At 31.3% G+C, this 27,074-nt stretch overlaps 6 protein-coding genes across 7 annotated transcripts; 2 read left to right on the top strand and 4 right to left on the bottom strand.

The window, feature by feature from the left end:
- The first annotated feature begins 210 nt into the window (after positions 1 to 210).
- Positions 211 to 1,986, top strand: LOC105792814 (protein LIGHT-DEPENDENT SHORT HYPOCOTYLS 10). Its single transcript, XM_012621611.2, has 2 exons — positions 211 to 794; positions 1,676 to 1,986. The coding sequence occupies exon 1, from the start codon at positions 250 to 252 to the stop codon at positions 787 to 789; it is 540 nt and encodes a 179-aa protein (XP_012477065.1). The 5' UTR covers positions 211 to 249; the 3' UTR covers positions 790 to 794; positions 1,676 to 1,986.
- Positions 1,987 to 6,301: 4,315 nt separating this feature from the next.
- LOC105792813 (multiprotein-bridging factor 1b) lies at positions 6,302 to 7,925 on the top strand. Of its 2 annotated transcripts, none has more exons than XM_052635086.1 (4): positions 6,302 to 6,489; positions 6,651 to 6,725; positions 7,488 to 7,570; positions 7,674 to 7,925. In XM_052635086.1, exons 1-4 carry the CDS (start codon positions 6,348 to 6,350, stop codon positions 7,791 to 7,793), a joined length of 420 nt encoding a protein of 139 aa, XP_052491046.1. In that variant the 5' UTR covers positions 6,302 to 6,347; the 3' UTR covers positions 7,794 to 7,925. The 2 variants fall into 2 exon arrangements, with proteins under 2 accessions (XP_052491046.1, XP_012477064.1); XM_012621610.2 differs by having other exon boundaries at positions 6,306 to 6,489; positions 6,642 to 6,725.
- A 37-nt stretch (positions 7,926 to 7,962) lies between these two features.
- On the bottom strand, positions 7,963 to 11,678 carry LOC105792812 (tubby-like F-box protein 7). The gene is made up of 4 exons (XM_012621609.2): positions 11,214 to 11,678; positions 10,418 to 10,505; positions 8,802 to 8,931; positions 7,963 to 8,611 (listed from the first exon to the last, which is right to left on the bottom strand). The coding sequence occupies exons 1-4, from the start codon at positions 11,571 to 11,573 to the stop codon at positions 8,035 to 8,037; spliced, it is 1,155 nt and encodes a 384-aa protein (XP_012477063.1). The 5' UTR covers positions 11,574 to 11,678; the 3' UTR covers positions 7,963 to 8,034.
- Positions 11,679 to 14,561: 2,883 nt separating this feature from the next.
- Positions 14,562 to 16,187, bottom strand: LOC105792810 (protein DOG1-like 4). The gene is made up of 2 exons (XM_012621606.2): positions 15,712 to 16,187; positions 14,562 to 15,020 (listed from the first exon to the last, which is right to left on the bottom strand). The coding sequence occupies exons 1-2, from the start codon at positions 16,092 to 16,094 to the stop codon at positions 14,723 to 14,725; spliced, it is 681 nt and encodes a 226-aa protein (XP_012477060.1). The 5' UTR covers positions 16,095 to 16,187; the 3' UTR covers positions 14,562 to 14,722.
- A 5,880-nt stretch (positions 16,188 to 22,067) lies between these two features.
- LOC105792811 (B-box zinc finger protein 22) lies at positions 22,068 to 22,961 on the bottom strand. The gene is made up of 2 exons (XM_012621607.2): positions 22,682 to 22,961; positions 22,068 to 22,585 (listed from the first exon to the last, which is right to left on the bottom strand). Exons 1-2 carry the CDS (start codon positions 22,865 to 22,867, stop codon positions 22,403 to 22,405), a joined length of 369 nt encoding a protein of 122 aa, XP_012477061.1. The 5' UTR covers positions 22,868 to 22,961; the 3' UTR covers positions 22,068 to 22,402.
- A 1,144-nt stretch (positions 22,962 to 24,105) lies between these two features.
- LOC105792807 (beta-glucosidase 12) lies at positions 24,106 to 25,813 on the bottom strand. Its single transcript, XM_052635408.1, is given in 3 exon segments — positions 24,106 to 25,045; positions 25,086 to 25,360; positions 25,363 to 25,813. Coding segments are annotated over 3 exon segments (1,542 nt in total). The 3' UTR covers positions 24,106 to 24,229.
- Positions 25,814 to 27,074: the final 1,261 nt, after the last annotated feature.

Below are 27,074 nucleotides of genomic sequence, written 5' to 3'. Positions count from 1 at the left end.
TTGATGATGGAAACATAATTATCAACAAATACTTTTTTTTTTTTTAAGAAATAAATACATACTTAACGCTAATAGTAAATTAAAGAAAGGAAAAAATGTCGTATAGTAAAGCACTTTCAAATGGACCCACTGCTTGTCCTCTCATTACCTTACCTCCATTGATGTGATCTTCATTTTCATTTTTCACCTATTTTCTTTTACCTGTAAAAAGAACAACAACAAAGAAAAAAAGCCCTTCATGAGAAAAGAATGATGTCTTTCAACAAAGGAAAAGAAATAATTGAAGGGTCTTCGAGATCGGTTACAGCCGTGGTGGGGGTTGAAAACCCGCCGCGGTTGAGCCGATACGAGTCACAGAAACGGAGGGATTGGATCACATTCGGGCAATACTTGCGGAACCGAAGGCCACCGGTGGCGATTTCTCAGTGTAACGCTAACCATGTGCTCGATTTCCTCGGTTATCTCGATCAGTTCGGTAAGACTAAGGTACACTTACAAGGTTGTATGTTCTTCGGCCAACCTGAACCACCGGGACCTTGTGCTTGTTCCCTTAGGCAAGCATGGGGTAGTCTCGACGCGCTTATTGGCCGATTACGTGCCGCTTACGAAGAAAACGGTGGGTCGCCGGAGACGAATCCGTTCGCTAACGGCGCCATAAGGATTTACCTTCGTGAAGTGAGGGATTCACAAGCTAAAGCAAGGGGTATCCCTTATAAGAAGAAGAAAAAAAAGAAGAACCCCTTGAAGGGTAATGAAGATAACTCGAGCTTCCCTACACAGCAAACTTGAAACTGGTAATAAAAAATTACTTTTGTCTGCATGGAACTTTGTCTTCATGGAATTTTTTTATTTGATACAAATATTTTAAGATCTGTGGTTTAGCTGAAAAAATAGAAGAAAATTGATGTTGAAATGAAAGAAGAACAGTGATTTTTAGTGACAATTTTTTTAATCTTTTTTTAGTTTCACAATAAAACCCTAGAAGGAAAGGATCTGGAAACCCTAATTTTGTATAGTAGTTTACTTTAAGAAAGACAAAATATTAACAGTACTGAGTAACTTTACCTTAATAATATCAATAATAAAATTATTTTCTATGATCATAATGAAAATATATAAAATTTCAATATTTTGTGATAAATTTTTTCTAATTTTGATATATAAAGATTAAGATAAATCTCAATTTTCTAACCTCCTTTAAATTTTCTCTGATGAATAGATTCTGTTTGTAGGCCATAAAATTAATATATATAATATGTACTTTTCATGATATTAAGGAAAATTATGATCGAAGTTACATGATTTTAAGTGTTAAGGTTGGAGTTTTACATGTATAAATTACACCAAAGTAAATTAATTATTTAAATTTTAATCTTTGTAATAATTAATTTTAATGATAAATAAGCGTTGATTTAGTACTACTTAGTAACTTAAAAATTCTATAAATAATAAGGTAAACCCAAATTATTATTCATTTTCTTTTCTTTTAAATGGTGTTTCATAATATATAAAAATTCATAATGTATATTAACCCAGAAATGCTTTGCAGCTACTGTCAAGTTGCCCCAGTTTATTAACAAAGTTGACCACCATTTATATAGTAGCTCTAAAAACCCTTCAAAAGCTTATTAATCTCATGATTAGGTCCTTTTCATTTCATTTTGTTTCATTTCAGGCCCCAAATAAAATTCCAAGAGTTGCAACTACATATCAGTACGTCCAAGCTCCCATCTTTACTCAGAAATTGCTACCATTTCCTCCTTGGATCAACATAAATATTGGGTCTTTATTCTGTGTTTTAAAATGAGAAGCAATGCTGGAAATGGGACTATATATATATGTATAGATGGAACCGGGATTGAAGAGGTAAGTTGCTTTTGTCTTTTGTTATATTTCCTTTTCCATGTCAGTTAATTACAAGTACAATGTTGTCCCATGAACTAGTACATGTTATAGTGTTGCAAATTAATCACTATTATAGTATATTCAACTTTTAGCTGTCTCAAATTTTTGTTTATGATTTTTGCATGAAAAGTAGAATGTTACTTTTATATATATATATATATATATATATATATATGAATTATAACGTATATTTTATGTATGCTAGCTTTACAGTTTATGAAAACTCTTTTGAGGTTTATGGTTGTTCCTCACAATAATACCATTTCTAATATTTGAATTTGAGTTCTCTTTGAGAGTGCAATGTGCTTTACTATTACATTCGATATTTATTGGTAAAAATATTTATTAAGGGATAGTATCTTAATTATATTATTAGCATAAAATGAATGAATGATTGATTAGGTCCCTAGTACATATCTTATAATATTGGATAATCTACTCCACATTTCTAACAAGGATTAATTCCACCAAAAATCCCCAAAGCATGACATAAATTTTAATGTGGTTTCTAAACTTTGAATTAAGTCTTTAAAGTATTAGCGTTGTATTAATAAAGTCCTATTAGCCCATTGTCAACTTGTGCATCAAATTTTAGCTTAGATCTAATGTAAAATAAATTTAAAACACGTGGATCAAAATATTAAAATGTTTGTACCTATTGCATGAACAATTTGTATCTAACGAGTTAAAAGAATAGACAACGCCAATCTAAATTTAAGAGGATCATTTTTTAATATGTTATATCTGAGTTGTTCATGCAATAAATACAAATGTGTTTAAAGTTCAATCCACACGTGTTCTAAATTTGCTCAACATTATATTCAAATTAGTATTTACACCTATAGAAAGAGCTGATTGATATGATATTAATAAACACAATATTCAATTAGAACTTTTTGAACTTTGAAACCAATTTAGAATACGGATCATAGTTTGAAGATGTTTGGTATACATTTTTTGTATATTGAAATATCAAGGAATATAAAGTATTATTATAGTTTTTTTATATAATGTCTAGAACTACCCATAATTTCTCCCTAACCTATAGGAGGATAAACGTGCTTCAATGTGCTCAAACCCACATCCTCCTACATGAAAACAATAAATTTAAATTTTCGAATTTTGATATCTACAATCCTTTCCTTAATATTTAGGCTACAAACTCTATTCCAAAGAAAAAAAAGAAGACATTAGGACTATTGCATCCTATATAAGTTTATTGGTGACAAATTTAAAAAAATTTCCCCTATTTCATAGTTACCAATGGCATCCCCCACTTATATAATATCTTGTCCCACCTCTTCATAATGTTCTTTGATTTATTGAACATCATTTGGTTTCCTCTTCCAAGGTTAATGAATAATTACTTAAGGTATTAATTAATTACTATAATTTCTTTTTCCTCTCAATGGTTCATTTTTATCTTTTACATTGCAACCCTTTGAGCTTTTGGTTATCCTAGATAAGTCTTATCATTTTCCATTCATTTGTTATTACTATAAATAATATAAGATTATAGGCTTATTATATTATTTGGTATTTGAAACTTTTTTAATGCGGTACTTATATTATTTTTGGTTCAATGTTATACCTATATTTGGTAAGATTTACATTTTGGTATCCAAAGGTAATAATATTGACTTGTTAGTGTTCAATTCGAGTTTTAGGATTGATTTGATGAAAATTACACGTTAATATCATTATGTTTGAATTTTGTTATTTTGTTAATAGAATAAATTTAATGTTAATTATGAATTTATTTAATTTTGGATTTAATTTGTTAAATACAATCTAATGTTTCGCTTTTAATTAAGGTTAATTTGATGAAAGTTAATTACGATTTTCATCAAATCAACTATAAAATCCGAACTGTTAACTTTAGGTACCAAAATATATAACTTTGTCAAATATGAATATCACGTTGGACCAAAAAACAATACAAGTAACATATTATCAATGAAGTTTTAGACTTAACAAGCACTATTAGAAAAATGATATATATTTAAAGTATAGTAAAAATATATAAATGAACATATATATAGTAGTTTTTAACTCCACCTGGAATTAAAAAGTTACCATCAATATATAAAAACGAACCCAGATTATTATAAGGTGCACTATTAGTGCAAATTAAAAATTCATAACCATTTATATTAACTTTCATTTTGATTAGAATGATTAAATCGATCAAATCAACAATCCAATAATCTAGCCGGTTTAGTTTGATTTTAAAACCTTGATTTTTTAGAAATTTTTGCTGCGTTACGGGTACAATTTTTTTAATTTATTAGTCGGCAGAACTTGATTTTGATCATATTAACATATGAATTTGAAAAGCATTTATTATAATTTGATTCTTGATTTTGGTTTAATGTTCAATTTGATATTTAATTTTTTCAAATTGACACTTAAATTTTTTGGCCCCAAGGTACTTGAATTTAGTTTCAATTTTAATTGGATACCTAAGCTTTCCTTTTACTAGAGCGCAAGTGTCAAATATTCATTAAATCACATGATGCAATTTGATTTAGATATAAATTAAAGATTGAAACTAAACTCAAATACCGAATAAAAAATTAACCCGGAATTCTATATCTTCCATTTTGTTTTCGATTCATGATGAAGATGACCTTTGCTCGTCCCTATTCTTAAAGAAAAAGTTTCATATATCCATGTAGGACATATACCAATATCCGACATTTTGATTTTGGAACCGATGCAATTGCATTATGATACTACATTTGTTTAATTCTTAGCCCTAGCTAAGAGTTTTATTTTCGAGTTTGCTGAAGTAACGTAAAATTCAACTTCTTTCAGATATAATTTAATTCATTTAGTACATGCGGTATTAAAAATGACATTAACTTTTGCACTCTTCGTAAATTTGGAATTTAGTTATTGTGCTTTTATTTTTAGGAATCAAGTCCCTTTTTCTCAGATTTTAAAATTTAAATTCAATTATTAATACTGTTAAAACTAGTTTGTTAAATTCAAGTTCATTATAATGTTATTTTTTAGTTATATGGCTACTAAATGAATATTTTTTATTTTAAAATGTTGCATTAACAAATTTAACGAAAACAATTTAATAATTTTAACAGTTAAACTTAAATATTGAATTTTAAAAAGTAAAAAAAGTACGTACAAAGTTTAAAAAAGAAAAAGAAAAGAAAAGAAGAGGAGAACAGATAACAAAATGGAATCTTGATTTGGCATCCATGGCATGTTGAGCTAATTTACAGCATTTAAGCTTGCAAGCCAATGAGGGGTCTAACTATAGGAGAAAGAGGAAATCTAGTGGTTTGTTTTTTTTAAGCTTAATTATTATTGTTATTATTAAAGAAGTTAGTATTATCTATTTATTGGGGAATATTATTTAAAATATTGTATATTCATATGATTCAAATATCTCATTCAATCATTAATCTGTTTTATTTAAAGTATATTTTATTATAATAACCTAAAGTAGAATTTTGGGCATTCTGGATGGTTTTAACTAAATTTGGAAGTTTAGATGTCGAGATGTTTTGTTAGAAACATATTGTTTGAAAGAACTGCACCATATTAAGGGGAACCTAATGATAAATTAGTCGGAATCGCATATAGTTAATGTGTATTGAGAATGAAATAGGGTGGTTGATTGCTTAGCAAAAGCTGCAGAAGAAATGTACATTGATGTTCATTGTTAGTCTCAACTAGACTTGTTCATGGGCTGGGCTACGCGCCCAAGCCCGAAGGTCCGTTCAAAATTTAAGAAGGTTTGGACAAAAATATTAAGCTTGGGTAAAAAAAAAATAGGTCCGTTTAAAATATGGGCCGAACTTTAGCTTGAATGTTCAAGGCCCAAGCTCGACCTAACTCATTTTTAAGTTTATAATACTTTATATTATGTCATTTTTATATATATTATGTAATTTAAAACACATTAAAAAAATAAACCTATACTAAATATATAATACTATTCTAATATAAACATTATTTTAATGTTAAGATGACTATATAAAAAATTTTAATAAATAAAAAATGTATAAAATATTAAATATTAAATATAAAATAAAATAAAATAAATAAATAATTTTTAAAAAATAATATAGTCGGGTCTAAAATAGGCTTAGGTTAATCTTTTACAAATATGAGAGGGTTTAAACAAAATTTTAAGTCCATATTTTAGGTCGGGCGGGACTAAGATAAACATAAAGTATGTCAATATTAGACCCGATCCAAACCTGTCCTGTCACGACCCGACCCATGAGTACTTCTAGTCCCAATCCCTAATATTGCTCTCAATGTACTGCTCTTTAAAATTCTTTTTTGTATTTTACGGGTCAGCCCGGATCTAAATACCATGGGCCGACCTAGGTTTTAATATGTTCACCTCTATAAATAAAGCTCATCACTGTTATAAGATTCCTAAAAACCTTACCTTTTTCATTTGACAAACAATGGCCGGAATCGGACCTTTAACCCAAGACTGGGAACCCGTTGTTATTCGTAAAAAAGCCCCAACCGCCGCCGCCAAGAAGGATGAGAAAGTCGTAAACGCCGCTCGTCGTGCTGGTGCCGAGATCGAATCCGTCAAAAAATGTATTTTTTTTACCCTTTTCATTTGAAAGGCAATTTTTTAAATCAATTTAAAAGAGCATCGGACCAAAGCTCCCAATATGATAAATCTCAATTAGGGTTCTTTTGTTTAATGATAAAAAAAATATATTTTTTGTTTAAATGGAAATCTGCAGCAAATGCAGGGACGAACAGGGCCGCATCAAGTAGTACATCTCTAAACACAAGGAAGCTTGATGAAGAAACTGAAAATCTTGCTCGTAAGAAATAATTTCATCTTTCTTTTGTGTTTTTATATATATATTCTGTAGATAATATCTAAAATATAATGGTTTGATTGATAGCTTAGCTCAGTTAGCACAGTTGCCATTGCAACAAAGAGGAGGGCGTGGGGTCGAGTACGTACTTTTCTTGGTTTTAAGGGTTTGAGGTTACGGGTAGTAATAGAAATTGTATTAGAAAAACCCGAAATGGTTTAGTCCTTATGTATGAAGATCCTTTTTTATATTTCTCAAAAGGAATTTGTGTGTTTGTCTTTAGATGGGATTGGTTCGAAGTTGTTTTGTTCGTAAGCGATCGAAAATACATCCATGACAGTACTCTAAATTCCCAGCTTAATCTTCTATAGCTGGTAGTTTTTATTGAATGGTTTTGGTGTCGATACGGAGAGGTTTTTGAATTCAGTTCTTCATTCCCCTAGGTTTAAGAAGCAATACAAATTTAAATATAGTGATATGTACTTAGTTGCACACCCTGAATTACTCTCTCTCTGTTTGTTGTCCTGGATGTTGGAGTGATCTTATATGATTTATCCCACATTGCACTGACTCGGCACTCGGGTATGGGTCGAACATGGGTATGTGTTTGAATTAGTATTGCTTTTGTAACTTGCCATATTCTTTTATAACAACCTTGGCTAACCTTTTTAAACATTTCTGTGAATCTCCGCCATAACGAGTTTTTAGTTTTCGAGAATGATGATTCCATTGTAAATTCTTATCGTTGTTGAAACTTATGACCAGATGATCGAGTGCCAACCGAACTGAAGAAAGCCATCATGCATGCTCGAGTGGAAAAGAAACTTACCCAAGCACAACTTGCTCAGGTATTTTTCCCTTATCTCTCCATATGCTTATTCCCCGTTTTCCTGTCGATGAACTGATTTGATCTTAAATTTTTTCACTGGATCTTTCTTCTTGTTCTCACAGTTGATCAATGAGAAACCTCAGATCATACAAGAGTACGAATCTGGAAAAGCCATTCCTAACCAACAGATAATCGGTAAACTCGAGAGGGCTCTTGGTGCAAAGCTGCGAGGTAAGAAGTAAGGCAAGTTGGGTCTTTTTTCCTTTTGTGGTGTAAATGATTGTTCTCTACCGTTATGGTTTTGCTTGTAAGAACAGTGTTTTGGACTTTGTGGTGACCATGAAATGAAGTGTGTTCTTCAAAAATATATATAATTTGCAGCCAATAGTTACAGAAACTTAAAAGGTGATATTTAGTGGAAAACAAAGATATGTTAAAGCTTGTTACTATGGAATATAAATAATGTACGTATCAAAAATAAAATCACTCACAAGCCAGTTTTGTACCAAAGCTTGTAAGGCAGATGGCAAAAGCAAGAAAGGCTGATAAAGGCTGCCTATAATCCATGGTGAATGTATGATCCCCTACTTTTCCGAACTGGAGGACAACCGTTTCGTTGTCTACTTCCCCTCCCGAGTTTGGGTCTACAGTAGCAGACAGTTGAAAGTTCTTCACCGATGCTACTGTTACACGTCCATGGAAATTCAAACACCAGCATTGTAAATGTTCATGCCATCTTGGAGCTTTGTTCTTCAAAACTGTATGGCTGGAGGTGGTGTTTGCAGGCATTTTCATCTTGCCGTTGTCCAAATGCTTGTATTCAGCAGTGTTTTCTTCCGGCAAAGGGCATTTTATCGAGCAAACCATCCTCCTAGGACCTCTTGATTTTAAAAGATTGAACTTGTAAGACAGTTGCCCAACCTTGAAATTGCCGGCCGGGACTTGGGGACTGATTTGCTTACTCGCAAATCTCCGACTGGCTCTGCTACTTCCAGGCTTTGCACCACTGTGAGGCGGCTGACTATCAAAGATCGTAAAGTTGGTGCCTAGAAAATCCGAACTGCAAAGATTTTAAATGTATTTAAGCACTCGCCAAAAAATGCTTTCCAATGCACAATATAAGTAGTTTTTCAAAGAACAAATAAACACATTCACTAAATTCAAAGAGCATATTGTTAACCGAGTTCCTACATGTCAGCAAGAGAAAATTCATATTACAAAATACCTCATACGAAATTTGAACCCCTTACCTCAACTTCCCAACGTAGGCATTACTGCCTTGAGATAGATCATCCGCATCAAGGGATATAATATACTCGATATGAGCACCTTGTCGATATCTTCTTGCAGCCAACAGAAACTTCCCCTTGTCGGTAAATGCTGCAAATGATCGGGAAAATAACTCAACTAAGCTAGATTACTAAGCTAGATTTCAACCACAACCACCGTCCGGTTGCATGATGACAATTTACAACAATAAAAAACGAGAACTGCTATAGATTGGATAATAACAGTGAACACTATTTGTTCTTAAGAATTCAAATCACATCTGGTGACAAACTTATATTATAATGGTATTATACAGGCACAAAGCATTACTAAAATATGAAAACAAGAAAAAGAAAAGCCCAAATGCATGTAGCATCGGTCCATTAGTTAAAGATATTAGTAAATAAAATTGGGTAAAGAAGCATAGAGGCCTTTATATTAGGAGTTAGATTGCATTTTGTCTCATCTACTACAAAATGAGAATATTAGTCCCTATATATTAAATCAAAGAGTAAATTGTTCGTTTTGTTAAAAATTTCATCCATTTCTATTATTAAAAATTGGTTCCTATATGTCAACATGAGGTACCCGTGGCACATCATGTGTAACTATTTAGTTATTCCATCAGCAACGCCAATTTTTAACAATAGAAATGAATGAAATTTTTAACTAAAAGGAATAGTTTGCTCTTTGATTTAACGTATAGAGACTAATTTGCTCATTTTTTGCTTAAAAAGGGGCAAAATACAATCTAACTTCTAATATAGAGGCCTCCATGATACTTTTACCAAAAAAAATCATACGTCATAGACTGGATACAGGGAAGACTAGACCAGCTCTAATAAAATAACATCAGCAGCTGCCACCATACATTGTTCTCAAGTGAAAGGGGTGGGTGGGCACTAACTCTAAATCTAAGATAATGATATCCCATCTGTAGTATAGACAGGTCCAAAGGACTAAATCATTACCCTTCTATAATCAAAGGGCGTGCAAGACCATTAACTCAAGCAAATTGATAGTCAACCATTCTAGATATTTTCAAGATTTAGACCAAGTCAAGCTGACTTAAGCTAAGGTATTAGGTCAGCACAGTTATGGCCTGCCTGTACAAAAGTCAAATGTAATTTAAAAGCTTTTTTTTTGGCCAAAAATGTAATTTAAAAGCTTTGACAAAAAGAATCATATGTCCCTTTCGACCTCCCCAGCTATCCTTTTCACTTCTAAACATAGCATGTAAACAGCTGTAAAAGGCTCGAGGTCGAATCAAAATTCAAGGGTTGATTGATGCTCGACTGAATTGCACTAAAAGCTTGTGCTGAATTTGAGATAAAAATCAAATTACTTAAGCTCACTCAATTAAGCTCGTTTACCTAGTAAAAAAAGAGCTCATTCCCATGCTCAACTTGATTAGTCTCGTGAGCTACTTGAGTTGAGCATTAGGATGCTCAAATTCAGCTTGCTCAATAGATCGAGCGGAAGCTCAACAATGACCGGACCAAATTCAAGCCAAACCCAAGTAGCTTGGGAGCAAGTATCTTTTTCACACCCTAAGTTGTCATCATGTTTTACCGCTGAACACCAAAATATCACTTACATGGTGAAAGAGCAAGGTAAAGGTAGAACGTTGAATTCTTTTTGTTTCGGGTTATAATACACTGGTTTGGTAAATTACGCGGACCAGGCTGCAATAAGAAAAAAAAAACAATAAAAAAATAAGCCAAAGAACTTGAAACAAATCCATTGATCGGTAACTGTAAATTCTAAATGCATTCCCGTTTCAATAGCAGCAACCACAAAAGCAATTCATCTTTGTAGCAAATAGGACTTGAAGATCACAAAAGACAGCAATTCTAAAAGCTTTATTTTGTTTTTGAATTCTCTTTTGTACTACTCAAAGCAACAGATCATGTTGTGATGATTGGGATTTGGGGGGGATAATCACAAGATTTCCAAGTTGCTTAGAAAACAATTCTAGCCCTCAAAGCATAATTTACTTACATAAATGTTCAAAAATGTCATTTGATTCAAAAATTTGAACCTCTTCGCCTCATACATTTCCTTAAAATTACTTGATGCTAAGAAAAAAAATTGCATCGATAAGATCTAACTATAAAGGACATTACCGCAAACTAAAATCGAAACAAATGAACAAAAAATGAACTAATTTTTCAACACTAGAGCACAAATTGTCGAGCTGCAAGAAATTTGAAATCCTAAAAAAATTTAAAATAAAAAAACACTTAAAAAAGCCTCTAAAATTACAAATTCTTAAACCTTTAAAGATATTCCTATATATTACCTGATAAAGCAATGCCGGATTAAGAAAGTGTATATATCAAATTCAATGACAGAAATAAATCAAAGAAAATTAAGAGGAAAATTCAAATTACCTGTTTAAGACAAGAAGGGAAAGTGATTTTTCCACTAGCAGGAGAAGCCTTAACGATCTCTCTCGTAACTTCTCTCCACTTCTTACACACGCAAGCGGACGCGACGACGTTTTGCCTTGAAGGCCACTGATCTTCACTCGCCTCTACGCGCTCTAGTATATCGCTTAACAACTCCGGCAGCATCGTCGACCACGATTCTCCTCCCTCCTCTTCCTCCTCCGCCGAAGCCAAATTAAATTCCGGTTGACTCGCCGCCGTCGAAATTGTTCCTGACGACGCCGTTTTTGTATACGATCTTAACGATCTCGACAACCGCCGCGAAAGGCACGATGATTTCTTGAAAGACGAAGAACACGACATCGTTTCGAAGAATAAATTTTCGCTTTTTGGTGCCTAAAAAATTTTCTTTTGGAGAGAAAAAAAGATCGAAAGATACAAAAGCAGAGATGGATGGGGGATTTTGTTCGAATTAAAAAAAAATTTGGAGGAAAAATTGATGATGGTCGTTAAAATGAAGTGGCGGTGAGATAAAGGGAAGAAAGACAAATAAGAATTTGGAGTTTTGAAACGTGGCAGCACTTGATTGGTGGTGATGGATATTTTTATTTGTTTTCGGTTTTCTTACTTTTGAATCGGTCGCTAATTCGTTATGATGAAGACTTGACTGTTATATTTCCTAAAATGAGTTCCGTTTGAGTTGTCGTTTTATTTTTATTGTTTAAATTCACCCAAAATTCTAAAAAAGGAAACTTCAAATCTATTAAATATTTAAATTTATTAAAAAATTATTTCCTATTTTTTATTTATTAGGTCAACAAATTTATGTTAATTTATGTCCGATTCTGCAAATTTCTGTTTTCAAATTATTTTTAAAAGATATATTAGTTGTTTGCAAATAAAAATAATCTTAAAATTAAAAAATATTTCTTTTATTTTCTTACTTCTATATGTATATAATTTTTAATTAAAATAAATATTCAAAATTATATGATAGAATTAGTGGAAAATTGTTGGCCTTGGAATTGAAAATATATATTTTGAAAGGTAACAGCACTATGATGGTTAAATCATAGAAGAGGAACTAAGGGCTAGTTTTTCATTACTTTTGAAAAGTGCTATGGAAAAGTGCTTTTAAGAAGCTTTTGAGAAGTGTTTTTGAAAAATTTGAGTGTTTGGTATTGCTGTCAAAAAGTACTTTTGAATAATAAAATGTCCATTTTAGACATGATATTATAAAGTAACAAATATGTATTTAAATAATGTCCAAATTAGTTAATATTATGATATTTTAATAAAAATATAAAAAATAATTTATTATAACTTATTGTTAATATTTTAATATATAATATTAATTTTAAATATTTTAAGTAATTAATATTAATTTTTTATTAAATTTAATTAGAATATATAAATGATATTTAAAATATTTAAATATAATAATTAAATATTATATTTCAATAGATGAAAGCAAAGAACCAAAGATGAAAACAAAGTGCTTTTTGGATAATATTCCAATAGATTAGTTAACAAATATGGTTATGGTCAATCTCTAGGAGAAAATGTAAAAGAATTAACGTGTGTGTTGGCTAAAAAAGTAAAAAATCAGCCCAAAAGTACTTTTTGGCTGAAAAAGTTAAAAAATTTTGCGTTTTCATCTGCCCCAAAAGTACTTTAAATAAGTTAAAAATTTACTACCACCGAAGTTTGTTCTTTATTACTTTTCACCCAAAAGTACTTTTATATGTAAAAGTAATTTTCAAACGCCCAAAAGAACACAGTCTAAATCAATCAATAACACATAATACAACGACTTTCTATAGAACTCGATTAAAATTAATCTATAATGGAAGATACATTTAAAGGTGGTTAAAATATGTTACAACTTTTTACGCTTTTTATATATTTGAAATTTAGTTTTACTGTTTTTATTTTTAAGAATTTAATCTTATTACTTTTTAAATTTAAATTCAAATCTAATTATTAATATTGTTAAAATACTCCAGTTAAATTCATGTCTATTACAATATCATTTTATTGTTTGTATGACTAAGTGACAATTTCTTTAATTTAAAAATGTCACACCAATAAATTTAACAGGATAGTTAATAACAATATTACAAAATTTTGAAATTTTAAATTGAAAAATAAAGAGATTAAATTTCAAATATCCAAAAGTTACAACAAATTGAAGAATATTTTAACCTTGAAAATTTTAGAGTACCGAAATATTAAGTAATTGCATGTTGAGCATTTATGCGCAAGGAAATTCCTCATCGAACTAACGAATTCATGCACTATAACATTAACCTTCCTTGAAATTTGTTGTATGACTACCTACTAATCTTGTCTACAAAATTCTAAATTCATAGGATCAAATCTTTGTACAAAACTATATATTTTAATCTTAATTTCTCGAAAAAAACTTTGCTTTTATATGGTTAAACATCGAAACATGGAAAAATTAGGTAAAAGTATTATGGAGAATCCTATATTAAGATTATGATTATATTTTATCTCTTTTATTTAAAAATAAGTAAATTAATATTTGTATGTTAAATAAAATAGTAAATTAGTTATTTTATTAAAAAATCATCCATTTGTATTGTTAAAATTGACGTAGGTAATGAAATAATCAGACAATGACATTTGACGTGCCATGTTTATCTCATGTTGACGTATAATGACAAATTTTTAACAAAATGACTAATTTATTCTTTGATGTACATATAAATGGATTAGTTTACTCATTTATTAAGTAGATGAGCCAAAATGCAATCTATCCCCTTATACTATATACGAGACTTTGGTATTTGCCGAGGCTTAGGAATTGGGTACTTGAGCATTCATATTTACTATTGCTACGTGTGCAAGGGTGATGTCAAAATTTTTTAGGGACGTTGAAATTAAATTGTAATTTATACGAGAGTAAAATTATAATTTTTAAAAGATTAAATTAAAATTTTATCAAAAATGGTGGGTATTGTTTAATTATATTTTAATTTTTTTTATCCATCTTTACTTTGTAGTTACTCAAACATATTCCAAAAAATACTTAAATATTAAATTTAAAATAACATATAATACTAACGACAAGTGTCGCCATGCATGCTGCAATACACTCACAGAGAAGACACGTACGGCGTAACCTTTGGCCACAAAATAAGCTGTGCCTCAACTGTATTCATATCCTAATAATTATATCTTGAATTATTATTTTATTTTTAAAAAAATAAAGAACTTATAAATAAAATTCGATTTTAAACATTTATTTTGTCTGCATTTTAATATCTGAAGTTCCTTTTTATTTATAAATTTAGTCAACCAAAAATAACCTTAGTAAAAAGATAATTAACCCAAATTTGAAGTGCAACATAAGAAATCCATTCTTCACATAAAAATTCAGAGTTAATTAAAAACCCCACAAAATAAAAAAGAACATATCATAATTTACCCCCCAAACCCTAAATCAGTGGACACATTTATTCAGGAAAAAAAATCACTGCGACACATCAGTAACTGCATTCACGGTCCTGATTCATTCCCCACTCTCTGATCCCCTGCTGTAACTCCACCGCAGCAATCAAGAACTCTACAGCTTGTTGTGGGGTCAACAAGTCAACCACTCTCTTGAGCGTTCTCAACCGTAGATCATCTGCTTTTCGAACAACGGTTACCAACCGTTCGATCATTTTGTCAACGTCGGTGGTTGCTCCCATTAGATCACTTACGCTGTGCTGCCACTCAGATAATTCATCGGTTATGGCATTCTCTTCCTTCACCGTTTCGCATTGTAGCTCACTCACTCGCCTGTTCCATTTTTATAAAGGGATAATACAACATTTAGTCCCGAACTTAACAAATTTTCTCAATTTAGTCCCTGAATTTTTTCCGAGAATCATTTTTTTCCACATTAAGACCTGTCATATTCTATTGAAAAATTATTTTAGACGATGTGACAAAGTATCAAAATGCAACATCGTCACAAATATGACAAACAGAAAAATTGTCCAATTTTAAGATTAATGTGGAAAAAATTCAAAGACTAAATTGAAAAAAAATGTCAAGATCAAGGACTAAATGTTGTTTTATCCCTTTATTAAGTTCAGTAAAATATTAAATAAAAATAATTTTGAAATTATATAGATTTTATAATGACAGCATGCAACATTTTTTCTTCTCTTTCAAATTTTACATTAACATTATACTTCAATATTTTACATACATAATTAAATAAAATATTTTTTGAAAGGATAATTAAATAAAATAAAATAATGAAAACAACTAAAATTGTAAAGAATATTATATGTATGATGAAGTATGAACTACTAAAACTTGTTATGCATGCATGCTTGAGTAGGGCAATTTTACAAATTTTAAAAAAGGGTAAACCAAATTATAGTAAAAAAAAACTATTAACAAATTAGTAGAGGGGCTTGTTATAGAATTTGACCCAAAAAAATAAAAACCATTGGTTTGCATGCAAGTACTTCGGCTTAACCTGAACTGAGTAGGCGATAAGTCACCAAGATCACCGGTCCGAACACCACGAAGAATATCGACGATGTGGGATTCAAACAAAATACTTGACTCGGTGTAAACCAAATGGAAAACCGTGGTGGGTCTCCACCCAGCGATCCAATGGAGGCTTTTCTCGAAAGCTGAAGCCCAGGGGGCGGCGAAAATGTCGAGGACGTCGCGTTCGGCGGCGGCGGCTTTCACCCTGTAGTACTCTGCGTAGTGGGAGAGGACTTTGTTCACTAAGTGGTTTAAGTGGTGAAGGTGATCTTGGGTAGTGGGTGGTTTTGGGGCTGAACAGAGTTGTCGTAGGAGTTGTTGGAGTTGGTCGCTCCAGGCGGTGTAAAAGGCGGTGAAGGTGCTCATTTTGGAGGGAATTTGGGTTTTTTTCCGGCGGAGCTGTGGTGGTTTTTTGGGGGCACTTCGGGCTTTATGGGGGGTTTTGAACCGGTTGGTTTGTCTATGATCGGCGCGTGTCGGTTTACGTGGAAGAAGGTGATAGATTAATACAATTTTTTATTTTATTTTATTTCTATAAGATTATTATTTTATTAAAATACGTAACTGTTGAAACTTTTGTGTAAGAATTTACGAGTTTTAACTTCCAAGGAATGAGACAAATATATAATAATATTTTTTTGAGAGTGACTTTTGGTTCAGAATGTTTTAATTTGTCAAATTCATTTTATTTTTTAATAAGATATTATTTTTTAATTTATGATCCTTTGTTTTGCGTTTTAATTATTTTTTGTCATATTTCTATAGTATAGTTGTGTCATATTTATTTTTTTTAAAATTATAAATTGATCATTAAATTATTTTAATATTTTAGGGTTTTGAAATATTGGTGGTTGTTTTCCAACAATCTCTTCACTTTTTGGTCTTTTTCTCCAACAAAAAGAATCATACATTGAATTGGAATTTTTCCTTCTCTTTCAACTTAATGGTTTAGTTTTTTTCTTCTTAAATGACCTTAAATTTCATTGATTTAAACCTAAAGCCCTAAAGAAGAAGCTCTTTCATCTCTGTTCACCATCATTGAATGACTGACTGATTTTAATATGTTCCTCTTCTTAGCGAGACTTTTTCCTTAACCTTTTGGATTGAGCCTTCGTTGCTTAAAACTCTTCGACTAACTCCTAATTGAATTTTACATGTTTGAGTCTCTTTTTTATATCTTTATTCTCTTTTCTTTGATTTTATTTTATTCCTTTACTTCGGTGGGTCCTTTTTGGGATCGTTGAAACAAGATCTTCCTTCTTTTTATTTGTATTTATGTTTGCTTTGATTTGTAGTGATATTTGGTTGTTATTTCGGGGAAAGGGGGTGTGCGTAACACCCTATCTGACCCGATTGTCAAGTCTGAGCAATGGGATGACACATTCATTGTCGGAGCAACTGCGGTCAATTCACAATTTAATTATACAATTTATATGATAATTATCTGACAATAAACATTCCTTAATCATACTAAAGAAAATCAATATTTATTTTATAAAAGCACCTAATAACATACAATAAATCCAATATATATATTTTCCTACTAGAATACAAGGTATAACATTTAATTAAAACATCATCCAACTACCACGAAACTTAATCTATTAGGTACATGCCAACCATAAGTAACATTTGAAACAACAACATTGCTAAGGCCGAGATTGCGGATTGGATGCTCAAGTTGATGCACGAAAATCTTGCATTAATCTAACTTGCGCATGGGAAAAACAATCCATATGCTAGGTAAAGCATTCAATGGTATTTCTATAATTTAAAAAGATAATATTAGCATTAATCGTTCTAATATAAGTAAATATGTATATCTTCATGCACATATCTACCATTTACTTATAACTTGAAGTTACCAAGCTTAACATTCTCGATATAAACATGTTAGGTAAACAAAACTTGTAAGACCCTGCACCCGATCCGGCCGTCAGACCTAAGCTATAGGACACTTCAATAGTTCAACTTGCACAAATACTTTACCAAGAGCTCGCTTCTACACATCATACCAAGTCAGTTCACATATAACAACTTTAATGAATATAATTAGTTTGCACATACTTGACAAAGCCAGTACGTGTATATATGACAAAATCAATTACCACATGACTACTTATAGAATCAGTTCACACTTATGTTACAGTGATAGTTTGCGCCTTGACACAACTTGCACATTTACAGGGTCCACACATTGACTAAATTTGTATATAAACCCAGTTCGTGTAACACCTGCAAGGTATATACAAATATAGAAACAATTTATTCCATCATCGATTCAATGTATAAATTCATGCATAAATTAATATTCAATTAAAATCGAGCTTTAAATGAGTTTACGAGGGCTCTGGAGTTATCCCGAGCTTGCAGGAGGACCAAACTGAAAAAGTTTTAGAATTCAAGTATAGGTATCGATACCAAGGCCAGATACCGATACAGGCCATATTGGCATTTTGTCGTTTTTAAAACAATGTTCATTTGGTAAAGTACCGATACCTCAAACCAATGTATCGATACCTTTTTCCCAGATGACCAACAATCACATGTTTTTATTACTTTTCATACCCCAAACTCAAACCCTTTGCAATTAGTGTCTTAGACACCTAAAACTTGCATAAAATCGTCTTAAAAGCATACACAAAAATTCCTATTTGAATAACCTAATAATCAACTAACCAATGTACCTCAAAGCCACCGATTGACAATAACTTTAACATACCATTTTAATTAATTAACCATCCAATTCTTCATTTCATTTATGCTCAGTCATGTAGCTTAGAAACCGACATATATATATACCACAACATGATAATAAACTTGTGCATATTGAACATCTGCCAATTACATTATAGGCTCAATATCAACTAAGTTTCCAACCAAACAAAGCATAACAAGATAATATGACATCTTCTAAATACATGCCACATATAACCAAGTTCAAGCAATTATAAATCTACCAAAATTTGCCATTCAAATTATATATATGTCATTTAACAAGCTACCATCACATACACATCTTCATTCATGCTCAGTCATGTAACTTAGAAACCGACATATATATATATATATATATATATATATATATATATATACACACCACAACTTGATAATAAACTTGTGCATATTAAACATTTGCCAATTACATTATAGGTTCAATATCAACTAAGTTCTCAACCAAACAAAGCATAACAAGATAATAAGATATCTCCTAAATATATGTCATATATAATCAAGTTCAATTTGATTATAAATCTACCAAAATTTTCCATTCAAATGATACATATGCCATTTAACAAGCTACCATCACATACATATATTCTTTACCATTTCAAAAGTAAACATTCATCAAGGGTCAAACAGAAACTATCATCCCAAAATAAACATATATATATATATATATTAGCCCTACATACATACGATTTCGACCTACAACATTCTCATTTGTATAATCGTTCCAACTCACCCAACTCAATAAGACACCAATTATTTATACCACATTTCCATTCCCAACTTATATAATTCTAGCATATCATCTACTAATATTAAAAATATAATCAATTTAAGCCAGCATCCATGTACCTATTGGCACTTGCCATACAATTCATAATTTATAGTTTAGTTCTTTATAAGCCAATATCATTGAAGTTATAATTAATATAACTAATAAAATTAAATATAATCAAACATATCATAAAATTTACATAGTAATTTACATATGAACTTACCGACAAAACATTTACTAGCAAGACGTCGATGACTAATTTGTAATTTTTCCTTTTCGTGATTATCCTCCGATTGGTTCAATTCCCTATATAAATAATAATTAATTTCAATTTATCAGTTCCAAATACCTTATAACAACCTATGTTAAGCATGTATCAATTCAATTTTATATTTTGGATGTCTCCTAAAATTGTTCATTTTATTCAATTTAGTCCTTAAAATCGGAACTAACCTAGCTTTCAATGTAGAACTCAAATTGCAATCCGATTTCACTATAGTCTATTTAGAACCTCCTACTTTTCAATTCTACAACCAATTTCACAATTTATGAATTGTAGCCCTATTAAACAAAATTATCAATTAACTTCACAATTTAGTTCTTTTTCACTTCTAAGCTTAAAATCTATCAATTTAATACCTAAAACTTCAAGAAATCATCAATGTAATATTTTCAAAACGTTAAGAGTTTTGAAAAATAACACACGAGTCAATAAAACTTAAATTCCCAAGATCTCGAAAACATAAAAATTACAAAAAAAGAAAAACAAAATTACACTAACCAATCTTTAAAATCTCAAAACCTTAGGGCCGAATGTGTTCTTCTTTCTTTTTTTTCTCTTCACAGTTTGGTTGCATGGGGAAGAAAGGACTTTCTCTTTCATTCCACTATGTCTTGTTATTTTAACCATTTATCATTTATTTTCTTTTTATTTTTATTTTCAAAATTATAATGAATTTAATCCACTTACCGTCCACCTTATATATAAGATGGTATAATTTCCATTTAGATCCTTAATTCTTTTTATTATTAAGAAAGTCCTTCATGATTGAACTTGTACTACTTTTACAATTTAGTCCCTATACCTTAATTAATCACTAATTTAATAAAATTACTTATCCAAAATTCAATTCACTACTAATATAACTCCCTAAATATTTAATAAAAATATTTTCGATCCCGATTTATGGAAACGGGATCCTGAAGCCTAATTTTCTAGCACCACTGACTTAAGGATTGATACACTTGTATCTTAAGTAACTATCCAATTAAAAAAAATTAAAGGACCAAAATTTAATTAAATTTCATACTAACCTCGTAAATATTAAATAATAATATTTACAGGCTTGAATATTAAAAATGAGATTCCGAAACCACTGACTTTCAGGTCGTTACAGTGTGAATAATTTGATTGTGGATTTTCTTAGGTTATTATTTTGGCCAAAGGAAAAATGGTGAGTGGTTAAGAATGAATGTTTGTTGAGTTGGTTGAACTAGAGGCAAGCCATGGGGTTGACAGTGGCTTTGTTAGGGTTTGGGGTTGTTTGGATTATCAGGTTAGGCACTAATGGTTTAAAGATTGAGAAACTAAAATGTACACTTATTAAAAGTTCAATGACTAACTTATAATTTTTTTAAATTTGAGTGAGTAAATTATAAATTTACTAATAATTGAGTGATCAAATTGTAAATTTACAAGTCCCACATCTTACTTCCATTACCAAGTTAATGGGCTAGACTTTCGAATGATTCAATAATCAATTTGTAATTTTTTGAAATTAGGCGATCAAAGTGTAAATTTGCTAATCATTGAGAGACCTTAATCTAGTTTACCCTAAAAAAAATGTAACAATTTTTTTTTTGATAAATCAGCTATATTTCTTCATCTCGATACGAGGACCTTGCCAAGCCAACGGTATAATATTGACCTCACCAAATTAATCAGTGAAATTTTTCTATGAAATGTATCTCGTCTCATATGGCCATTGACATTTGTCCTTTGCATGCTCAACATGTGAATCTCGCTTAATCACATCAAAATTAATCTAAGACAGTCTACAAAGACAAGACCGCTAGTAACCTCCCACGACACGTACCAAAGACCTACCATAACTCAACAAGCTAATTACCTAGTGGCAGCTGACCTCATGGGAGCTTATGGTTCCATCTACTTAAAATATACATAAACACCTCATCATACTTCCTCCCTTCTACTTTTTTATATTAAAATGCCAAAATTTATAGATATTAAAAATCATTAGAGGCTATATTTAAAGAATTTAACCTCATTTGCTGAATAAGAGGCAATGGAAGTACAAGAGGTGGTTCTTCGACACATCTTCGATGTCCAAGTCCTATTTTTCTTTTAAGTAAGATACTCGTAACATGTGAAAAATTGAAACATTCTTGTATAGACACTCATCTTGAGTTTGAAAAAGTATTAACATAAAAGAAAGTAGCATAGTTGACATCGGTTAAGCAAGTTCTCAAACCACAAAAAGTAGTTGAAAGGAGGATACTAACAAGTGATTAGAAAAATGGGGTTCTGAATTTAAATCTTAGAATTATCATTGTTAAGAGAGTATTACCTAAATTCTATCCTTTCCTAAAATAAGATTAGACTCAAACCATAAAACCGATGGGATAGCTGTGATTCTACCAGAAAAAGAAAATTGAAAGGATGGAGATGTTGGGTTAAAACCACACTTCAGAAGTTTGATGTGAAAACCGTGGGAAGACTAACTTATGTATTAAAGACTTTAGCGGCTCATTCATGGAGCCAGTTTACTGCACATGGAAAGGGATTTTTCACACCATTAGATTGATTGCGAGAAACTTTTTGTGCAATACAGTCCTTGCTCAGTTACACACACCATGGAAAATATTGGAAGCAAGACAGGTGAGTGCTTTCACTCACTGATGTCTGTATGTGTAGGTGAGACACACAGAAATATTACTAAAGAAGATGGGTGGTGATCTCCACTCTCTAGTATTAGAACAAACAACATTAAGCATAGTACAAAAACTAGAACAATAAACTACACCTTAGATGTTCCATTTTTCCATTGATTAAAGCCAAGAAAAGAAGCATCCATTTGCCATTTGCCATTACTGAATGCTTTCCAGTTTTATTATATTTCTCTTCCAACATTTGGTGTATATTGAAAGGTCACTTAGCATTGAAACAAGAGGCACCAATGGTGTCAGTTTTGGTTCCAACATCAACTTCAACCCCAGTAAGCAAAAACCTCTGATGACATGACACAACTGAATTCACTGTATGGATAGCAACATCACATTTTCGACATAGTAATGCCCGGTCTTGCAAACAAAAGAAAAACCCAGATATTTCCTGTCCAAATAAAAAAAGGGTCGATTTTATCAACGTTAAATGATAAAATTTTTTACCTTTTAATTCGATTTTTAAAAAAAAATTGGAAGCACTTACCTGACAAATGTCACATTTAGGCATTTGAAAAGAAGAAGAAGAAAAGAGAGGGAGGCGCTGGTGTTCGCTGACCAATTTATTGGCCGCGTGGACTTTCTCGTCGCATTCTAAACACAGCGCCGCCTCATCGGCGCAGCACAGCACCTTCGCCACCGCCGCCTCACACAGGTTGCACTGTATCCTCATCTCTCTCTCGAAAATTTATTTATATAATTTGTGGTTTAAGGAAGGCGCGAGCCAACGGATCTTTTTCTTTTTCTTTTTTGAATTTGAGAATGTTTTTTTTAATTAAATTTTGGAATTTGATTGTGTTTATATAAGGAGTGTCGGGGGATGATATTTTTGAGGGTACACGTGGCGAATTTTCAATTGTGTCTTTGACTGGGAGACCAGACCGGACCGCTTATCTGGCACTTTTTGTTAACTTTCTAATGGGCAATATATATTTATTTAATTTTTTAAATAAAAAAGCAAAATAATTTATCAATGCAAAATATCTCCAGGTAAATATCCAAAATTTACGTGGTTCTCTTTTTGCATGAAAAGTTCAATGGGGCAAAACTCGGTTTAAATAGGGGCAAATTACACATAAAAGTCCTATTTTTTTTAAAATTTATCGAAATGGGTCCGGTATTTTATTATTTATTGGAATGGGCCATTTTCCCCGAAATCGCGCCCACGTCAACGCGATGTCAGGGGATGGGCCATTTTATTATTTACGTGGTTCGCTCTGACGTGGACGCGATTTGCTGACATATCCCCTGACATCGCGCTGACGTGGACGCGATTTCGGGGAAAATGACCCATTTCGGTAAAGAATAAAATACCGGGCCCATTTCGGTAAATTTTAAAAAAATAGGGCTTTTTTTGGTATTTTACCCTTTAAATAGATGAATTCATTTTAAAAGCATTTGAAAGTTTAATTGAAGTTATTAAATTGAAGTTTAAAAGCATTTGCATCAACAGAAAGTTCTCTTTCTTATTCTCTTTTATCGTTCTATTTTTTTTTATGAAACAACTTTTAACATCATGAATCTATGAACTAAAATCTAAACAGCTTTCTTATCTGATCTTTAAGATTATCATTAGATCAACTTGGATCTAAAGTATGTTCTTTTACTCGTCAATGGGTATTGGTCTACCGTACTAATTGTCCAATTATCACTTAGAGCTAGCTAATCAATTTTTTAAAAAAACTTAACCGCTTAATAGGTTAAATAAACCCATAATTAAATTTAAATATAAATTATAATATATATTTTATTATTAAATATCAATCTAAATTAGTTGACAAAAATTATCCAACAATCTATTTCGAGCTATAAAAAATTCAATTACTAAATAAATGTATTTAAAATGTATTAAAAAAGTATAGTGTTGATATAAATAGAGAGAGCGAGACTTGAACATAAAACTGTATTAGAACAAAATACATAAACATAACTTATGTATCCATTATATTAAAATTGGAAGGCTTATAAGCTTACAAATATATTATCAACAAAAGTAAAATCTTTGAAAAAGTTATTTCCATCTTAGAAATATTTATTATTTTATACCTTTAATAAAATTATGGTACCATTTGGCAGATTCCTTACGCGAACGAGTGAAGTTCTTGAAATCAACATGATACAATCCAAATCCGATGGTGGAGGCATCTCCCCATTCCAAACTATCTAGTAAACTATAATAGAAATATCCTTTGCCATTCACACCATTTTTTATTGCAATTTGGAGTTGATGTAAATGTTTCTGAACAAATTCAATTCTGCTTTGATCCTTTAGTTCCTCGGAGATCGACATGTTGCTTTTCTCTGGATAACCATTCTCAGTAACGTAAATTGTAAGGTTTTTGCTGTAGTTTTTCTTCATAAATGTCAAAAGTTTATAAAGCCCTTCGGGATAAACGTAAAGTACATTCCCTCCTGCATTTGGACCAATAAGGACTCCATCTTTGTCAACTGTGGCGTTAACATTTGGATCTACCAAGCAGCTAGCTGGTGCAGCATTTGGAGTAGATGGAATGCTTTTAGCATATCTTGAGGTGTAATAATTGATGCCGATGAAATCAAAAGATCCTTTGACAAGCTCATTTTGTTCCGGTGTGAAAACAGGTAGCCTATCTTTAACCAATCTTCTCATGCTTTCTGGGTATTCTCCGTGCATTAATGGTTCCATAAACCATCCCAACTCAAAATCCATACCTCTTTTTGCTGCCTCTTTATCAAGTGATGACTTTGAATATGGCTCATAATAATGGGAATTAAGGGCTATTCCAATTTGTCCACCTTGTGTTGCCTGGTACTCCTTTTTGTAAAGCTTAGCAGCCGCTGCATGAGCAAGAAGAACGTTATGGGCAACAATGTAAGGTTCTGTGGCTGCATTACCATTTATGGGCAACAATGTAAGGTTCTGTGGCTGCATTACCATTGGGACACATTTTCCTATCTGAACATCTGCCTGGTGGAGCCACTCCCAAGCCATACCCCATTTTAGCCATAATTAGTGGCTCATTAATTGTAATCCAATTTTTAACTCGATCTCCGAATGTTTTAAAACAAATTTCAGCATAATCCTTGAAATCATTCACAATACTGTAATTTAAGAAGCCTCCATACTTGTTTTCAAGGGCTTCCGGTGAATCAAAGTGCAGAATTGTGACAAAAGGCTCGATGTCATTTTAATCAACTCATCTATGAAACTATTGTAATGACTGATACCCTCTTGATTTATTCCACCACCCAAAGTTCCATCAGGCAAAATCCTTGTCCAGGGAATGGAAAACCTATAAGCATTAACGCCAAGATCTTTTAAAATCGATACATCTTCTTTGTAGCGATTATATGAATCAGCAGCTACCTCCAAGTTGCTATTATCTTTTATTTTTTCTGGGAATTCTCGAATAAATTGGTCCCAAACACTCGGTCCTTTCCCTCCAGATTTAGCTGATCCTTCGATCTGCGCAGCAGAAGTCGTTGCTCCGAAAAGAAAATTATTTGGAAAATCTGATCTTTTAATACTCACATATTCTTTTTGAGGTTCTTGAGTTGATTGGCAATTGGAACACAAGCAAGTAAACAAAACAAAGACAAAGATGCTTATCAAACACTGAGTTGCTGAAATCGGCAACATCCTTAAGTCCTTGTAACCTTGCAATTTCTGTAGCACTTACAAGATTAACAATAAATACAATCAAAGCATTCAAGGCAAATTGTGGAAGGATATGATACGATCTCGTCCAAGCTCGAGTAATTGGACCTGCAGTTGGTACTCGATTGATTTACAAACAGATTCGGTTGAGCCCTTGGACGAGATCGTATCAGGATACACGAAGGAACAACATTTTATACATACCCATCAAAACTATCTAACAAAAACCCTATTTTAGAATACAGTTGTTATTAACCATGAATGAGACTTTCCAATCATATGGTGTTTTAGTAAATTAATTTTCAACCGTTAACCAATTTATCCCAAAATTGTCATTTTTAAATATTTTAATTAAATTAATAATATTTCAAAAAGTAAATCAAAAGGACCAATTTTAGAATATTCCAACAATTTGTATCATATTTATCAAACTAAATAAATGGGTGGGCTCTAAAATTCAGCACACACAATTGTTTCAATCTAATAATATAACCATTTTATTTAAAACATAATTTAAAACACAATTGTTAGTGAATCTCGTGTGTTGACCGATGATAAAAGTATAATGTATAATATATTTTGTTATATTATATTTATTTTAACAAATTTTATATTTATATAAATATGTTTTAAATGGTAATAGTATCTCAGTCTCGTGATAAGAATATTGTATTGTAATGTATAAGAGCTTAGGTTTAATCTCTAGTAATCACACCCTAAACCTAATTATAAATATACATATATACTTTTTTTTCAAAATACTAACATGTATTTAGTAGCTTTTCGTTGAGAGAGACAAAATAATTGCAATTTGCCACTCAACTCCAAATGTAAATGAGATTTTGATGCTTGCAAATTACATAAGTTTTTACAAAAACAAAAACAAAAAAAACAAAATTCGATTAGTTATTATCGTGTCAAGTAGATCGAGTTATTGAGTGACCAAAACCTTCAAATAATTCAGTGGCTGAAACAAAAACATAAACGAAAACTTTCGAATAGTTCAATGAATAAAAACTTTCAAATAGTTTAATGACTTAAATGAAAATTTTTGAATAGTGTAGTGACTTAAATGAATATTTCAGTGAATAAAAACTTCCGACCTATGCATTATATTAGTACACTTTATATTTACTGAAGCTTGACCTTACTTGAAATGTAAACTTCAAAATTTACCCAAGCTCATCCATATTTATAAAATTAACCCAACCCCATTTTATTCTCATCCGTATTATTATTTTTA

This window comes from Gossypium raimondii, chromosome 8, assembly GCF_025698545.1.
Source record: "Gossypium raimondii isolate GPD5lz chromosome 8, ASM2569854v1, whole genome shotgun sequence".
NCBI lineage: Eukaryota > Viridiplantae > Streptophyta > Magnoliopsida > Malvales > Malvaceae > Gossypium > Gossypium raimondii.
Note: the sequence above shows the minus strand (reverse complement) of the source record. Positions and strands in the feature narration are given on the sequence as shown.